Source organism: Agrilus planipennis, unplaced genomic scaffold (genome assembly GCF_000699045.2).
Source record: "Agrilus planipennis isolate EAB-ADULT unplaced genomic scaffold, Apla_2.0 scaffold267, whole genome shotgun sequence".
Taxonomy (NCBI): domain Eukaryota; kingdom Metazoa; phylum Arthropoda; class Insecta; order Coleoptera; family Buprestidae; genus Agrilus; species Agrilus planipennis.
Window position 1 is genome coordinate 94,134 of NW_020439058.1, and position 5,930 is coordinate 100,063.

Here is a 5,930-nt window from a genome sequence, read left to right on the forward strand (position 1 = left end):
ATATGACCGTATATAGTATTATTTTTCCCTTATGAGCATGCGTGGTGTGGTTTGTGTGTGTGTGTTCTTGTTTTCTGATTAGTTGTTGTTTGATATCGTTCGGCCAATGAGAGAACGCGAGCGCTCGTTAATCTTGAAAAACAAGATGTCGTCGTCGTGGGAAAATGACTGCTGCGGCGGCGGCGGCCAAAGCTGAGGCGTGAAATATGAATATGTGTGATAAGTGATAATGATTGTACTATTGTTTTTTTTTGCAGAGTGGGGTGAATCATCTATTTTGAACTCTTTCCTTAGTAAAGTTGAGTCGGATGTAATTTAAGCTTGAAATTTTTTAGTCTTTTATACTGATATAACCTGGTAGACTTTTGGAACGAGAAACACACGTGCGCCTAAGGTGTCATTCATGAAGAAAACAAATGGTGATTACAATTTGTTTTTATAATTAACAACAAAGGTCGATAAGTAGATCCAAGTGCTACTGAACATAAGTATAATAATGGTTAAAGCGTCAACAACTCTACCACGGTATTATAAGTCGTCTAATGACTATTACATTAAAAGGGCGATTCAAACATCATCTGTTTTGCGTAATGTCTTGTTTTGTATCAATAAGATCAATGCAAGGTATTTGTCAAAGAATGATCTGTGTAGCATTATTCTAAAAAGCGATATACCGGATTTTATAAAGAAAGCTATCGAATCCTTAAGTAAGACTAAATAGCAACTTTATTTGTTATTTACTTAATTCTGAATTATTTTGTTAAAGTTAAAGGTTATTTTTAAATAAGAACATATTTATATATATCTAGTTTGTATTACCGATAAGTGAAGTGCTCAAAATGTTTTTATGTGAATTTTGCGGCTTATCGTTCGAAAAACTAGGGAAACTGCTGAGACACTGTCGATTAATAGGTACATTGCGCTCGTAACCTTCCTTTAATGTCTATAAAAGGAAAACAGCTTCAACCCTCTACCAATGTTGAACTGAGTTATTTAGTTTTAAGAAAACGTAAACCTTTGAAAGCAGCATCGACTTCAAACAGGGTTTCGAAGATATGTGAAGTATGTTTAGTAAACGTTCCTTTAAATGTTTAGATTCCACACCTCAGAACCATATCGCTGGCAACACGAAGAAGGCTTTAAGGTATGTTATTGAAAACATTTTTTGTTATTTTGTACATATACATATATTTACATGTGTATATTTTTTTCATAAGTTCATAACCTGTAACGTATAATTTACAGGTTGTAAGAAGCAATTTCAAGCAACGAATTGAAACCCTTCTGTTTGAAAACAAATGGGACGAATGTTTGTTGCCTTCTCAGTTTTTAAAAGAAGTAGAACTGAGGGCTATTCCCGAACTAAAACGTCAACTAACTAAACATTCAGTTTTCAAGTTTAATATGGAGTTATTAGGTCAGTACGCTAAATTACTCGAGGATCAGGTAACGATGCCAGTTAAATCATTTCAAACTAAAATGTGTACGGTAATTAGTGAAAAGGACTTATAATCAATTTTTAACGATATGAAACAGCAGATAATAACGAAAACTGATGAATTTCAAGAGAGGGATAGTGGTTGGACATTAGTGAAAATACTTTGAATGAATATAAACCATTAAAAGGATCGAGCTACATTCCTTTGCCTGTCAATGTACAAAGAAAACATGCTTGTGTGGGAACACTCGGTATAGCAAGAAAACATTTATTGTTGTGAATCAATTAAGCCTCTACATTTGTGCTGACTTAGTTAGGTCGCGACACACTACGACTTACTAGGTCAACGGCAAATACATACACAAATGTAAAGTGCTGAAATGTTCTTTGCCATTTAAACCAAATAAATAAATTTGTATAAATACCCTGTAAATATTCGAATAAATTAGTCTAACACCAGGCTCGCTATTATTAGATACTGCAATAGTATCAACTCCTGAATACCGCAAGGTATCAACCATCGGATGCTGTACCAGTGCTACATCTCATCATAGACACAGCAATGTGTCCAACGCTTTTATAAATCGGTTCTTCTCAGAACCACAACTTTGCTAGTCACATCTCTCATCTCATACGACAGAGAGTGGCTACAGTGGTGACCCCAACGTGATGAACAGCAGGATCCATCACTGGAATAGTCGTCAACGAAGGAAGGAACGTCGTCTTGCCCGTCTAGTCGCCCAACTACAAGCCTCAACTCCGATCCCTGTGTCTGGCGAACCTTCACATCTGGACCAATATCTCCAGCATCAACGTTTTTTGCGTGAGTTGTTCAATTTATTGGAACAAACATACTCACCATTGTTGGGTGTGCCACCCGACCCTGCCTTACAATAAAATCAGCTCATCTGCCATAACTTCAATACTCTTATAGGTTCGTCTCCGTCGAAGGAAGAGATTGTAATTGCACAATCTGCCGCTGGTAGTGCAACTGCCTCGCCCCTGGACCGGAGCGACTGGCTCGTCTTCTTAATACTCTCATTACAGATAATCAGCCTCCTGTGGACGGCCTACCGTGAGTATCAGCGACACATATAACGGCACATAAACAAAGAGGTTGCCCAGGCCAGCCGCAACGTGAACGCCTAATCATGTCGCGTCCTCAAAACGCCGATCCTCCCTCCGCCGTCGACTGACTGACCGTGAAGTTGCCACCCTTCGTGCCGTTCGATCCTGAGCTTTGGTTTTGCATGGTGGAACGAAGCTTTGAGGCCTCCGGAATTACATCGGAATCAACAAGGTTCGGATATGTATTGGGCAATTTGGATCCACGTTACGCAGCCGAAGTGCGTGACATCATCATCATCAACCCACCGGCGACTGAACCATATGCCACCATCAAGGCAGCACTCATTCGTCGGCTTAGCATCTAACAAGAGGCTCGCACCAAACAGTTGCTTGGACATGAAGAAATTGGGAACAGAAAACAGAAGTCTCTTTTCTAGGTTATTCTGTCTCGGCAAATGGAATACGCCCTTTACCCGACAGAGTAACAGCAATCTTCAATTTCCCTAAACCTACTACCGCAAAACAATTGCGACGATTCCTGGGTATGCTCAACTTCTACAGAAAGTTTCTGCCTAACGCTGCCCGCACTCATTCAGCTCTGAATGAACTTTTACTGGGGAAAATCAAAGGAAATGCACCACTATAATGGAATCCCACAGCCAACGAGGCAATCAATGCAAGTAAGGAGCAACTGGCGCAGACTTCTCTCCTGCACCATCCACAACCAGATGCTACCTTAGCAATTTTCTGTGACGCATCCGACCATCACTTGGGCTCTGCGTTACAACAATTCCACAATGGAACCTGGGAACCCCTTGCATTTTTCTCCTCCAAACTATCGAACGCTGAAGTTAAATACAGCGCTTTCGACAGAGAACTTCTCGCGATTTATCGCACAATTAAGAATTTCCGCCATTTTCTCGAAGCCCGTGACTTCATTATATTTACCGATCACAAGCCCCTTACCTTTGCCTTCCGTCAGACAAACGCTTTCCCAGACAGTTACGGCACCTCAATTTCATTAGCCAGTTCTCTACGAACATTCAGCATATTTCTGGGAAGAATAACATCATCGCAGACGCACTCTCACGGATTTCTGAGTTATCAACACATATTGATTACTAAGCTTTTTCTACTGCGCAGGAATCCTATAGGGAACTACAACATTATTCTCAACGCTAACCAATCCCTAGATCTCAAACGTATTCACATTCCCGGCTCAAACAAAGCCATTTTCTGCGACATCTCTACTGGTAGGGCAAGACCTTTTTTAACTTCAACATTTCGTTTCGCAGCATTCAAACAATTACATTCCCTGACACATCCTGGAATCCGTGCTTCCATAAAACTTGTGACCCAGCGATTTATTTGGCCAACTGCTAATAACGATTGCGCCAAGTGGGCACGCGAATGTCTCTCTTGTCAAAAGGCAAAAATTACCCGTCACGTTTTTCCACCCTTGGGCGAATCCAGACTAGTAGTAAAGTAAGCGGGGTTCTATATATGGGCCACGGCTCCCCAAATCTAGGCCACGGTTCATCCATCAACATCTTACCAATTTTGGATCTTTAGAAGGTCTTTCTAGGCCATTCTTCATCTTAAGAGGTTGGAGTATGCCCCTTTTGTCAACAATCCCAAAAGCTCTTGTTGAAGACCCTCTGGAATTGTCCTAAAATGGGGGTGGAGCCTGTATTTATTTGAATTTCCCGCTTAAAGCTATTGCTTATTGAATTTTATCAAACGAGATGTCGCTAGAATACTGAAAACGTCATTTTCTGTAAAAGTGTGTGTAATTTGTTTTTTGTCTATTGAATTTTTTTCAATAGATGTCGCAAGAATGTCGAAACAAAATGGAGCGTGGACAAGGCTACGCCAGTTTAAACTTCAATTTTCCCTCCAACATTAACTTTGGAAATAAAATTCTTTTATTGGTAGAATAACTGTAACGATGGTTCATCTCGTTTTATCAGCACTTTAAATCATAAACCAAACAGGCTATTTGCTCAAAGAAATAATGCATTTTGCTGACAATATTACTGTTTACTTACAAATGCGTTAATTCTAACTATATATGTACAAGCGGTTTATAGAAAATATAAGAAACCTTACNCGAACTAGATTCCTTCATAAATTCAGTTGATTTATTAGTAAACGTAATAAATCCGTATTTAGCAGTAAATAGTGAAATAGGTGCCGCCGTAGGGCAAGGCATAATAAATAAATTAAAAGGTGATCCCGCTACGTTAATTCAAGTAGAATGTCTACAAGACACTACCAGTTGGGAAAATATTAAAAAATTATTAAAAGACAGATTCGGCCCTCCAGAAACCACGTCTATGCTATATAATCAATTAACTAGCACATATATTGAAAAAGGAGAACATTACGAATCATTTTATTTACGTATACACATATTACTTTCAAAATTAATAGGTTCAATATCAGAACCCCAAACAAAAACAATATTAGCACAGCATTACAGAAAAGAAGCTGTTAGGGTGTTTTGCACAGCAATCAATGAACCCTATTTCTCATACCTTTTGACTAAAAATCCCGATAACCTTACTACTGCCTTAGCACTTTGCAAAGACAGAGAAAATAGAGAAGCAAATTCTCTGCATTATCAACAAATGAGAGAACTAGGTGCTAGGAAAAATCAAAGTAGTTACAAATTAAATAAACCACAAGTTACACAAATACATAATAGACCCAGACCTACTATGTATGCTCCACCCCCTGCTTTTGTACAACAACCACGCTATTACTAATCCTTTTTAGTTTAGAAACTAACAACGATGTATTTATTAAAGACAATACAAAAATAGATGGAATACAAACACATCTTAATAAATATCAATTACCTCAACCATTTCAAAACTTAAATGTACTTAAGAAAAAACCTAATGATTTCTCTGAAATCCAAGGACTACTAAAGAAGATTGAAGATAAAACGATTACATCTTCAACCAATTAATTTTATAACTCACGTGTCAACTATAACTGTGTTTACAATTATATTTATTATTGTATTAATTATATTATATTACAGAAAATTAAAAGAAAGAAGAATACAAAGGCTACGGAAAAAGTCCCTTCCCAAGAAGATCATCCCTTATATGTAGGTACGAGGTATCCACCAACAATATGGCTACCGCACCAGTCTACCCCACATTATCAATTTAAAGATTTAGAGGGCGAAGTTCAATCCAAGTGGAGGAGAGTTATATCCACCCTGTTAAGGCCAAGGTAAGATAAACAAGTCTACGTTAGTATCAGCCTAGTATATAAGCCTCGCCTTTATAATACATTGCACAACTGAGCTATTGTCTGTTACGCTCCCTGTATTCAGACAAAGTTGTCATTTTAAAAAAGTGGGAATTCATTGCGTTAAAATGTGCGCTAAAAAAATGTATAGTGANTGGTA

General features: G+C 38.3%; 2 protein-coding genes across 2 annotated transcripts; both read left to right on the top strand.

The window, feature by feature from the left end:
* The first annotated feature begins 434 nt into the window (after window positions 1-434).
* Window positions 435-1,750, top strand: LOC112905176. The gene is made up of 2 exons (XM_025977079.1): window positions 435-1,144; window positions 1,246-1,750. Exons 1-2 carry the CDS (start codon window positions 1,088-1,090, stop codon window positions 1,510-1,512), a joined length of 324 nt encoding a protein of 107 aa, XP_025832864.1. The 5' UTR covers window positions 435-1,087; the 3' UTR covers window positions 1,513-1,750.
* Window positions 1,751-1,836: 86 nt separating this feature from the next.
* Window positions 1,837-3,153, top strand: LOC108740070. The gene is made up of 2 exons (XM_018474261.2): window positions 1,837-2,261; window positions 2,373-3,153. The coding sequence occupies exons 1-2, from the start codon at window positions 2,108-2,110 to the stop codon at window positions 2,534-2,536; spliced, it is 318 nt and encodes a 105-aa protein (XP_018329763.1). The 5' UTR covers window positions 1,837-2,107; the 3' UTR covers window positions 2,537-3,153.
* The last annotated feature ends 2,777 nt before the right edge of the window (window positions 3,154-5,930 follow it).

Bases quoted from the DNA above. Each gene is read 5' to 3' on its own strand.
- LOC108740070 (XM_018474261.2), top strand. From the start codon at position 2,108: ATGAACAGCAGGATCCATCACTGGAATAGTCGTCAACGAAGGAAGGAA. The intron at 2,262-2,372 runs GTGAGTTGTTCA...ATACTCTTATAG, and splicing joins CCAGCATCAACGTTTTTTGC to GTTCGTCTCCGTCGAAGGAA.
- LOC112905176 (XM_025977079.1), top strand. From the start codon at position 1,088: ATGTTTAGATTCCACACCTCAGAACCATATCGCTGGCAACACGAAGAA. The intron at 1,145-1,245 runs GTATGTTATTGA...TATAATTTACAG, and splicing joins AACACGAAGAAGGCTTTAAG to GTTGTAAGAAGCAATTTCAA.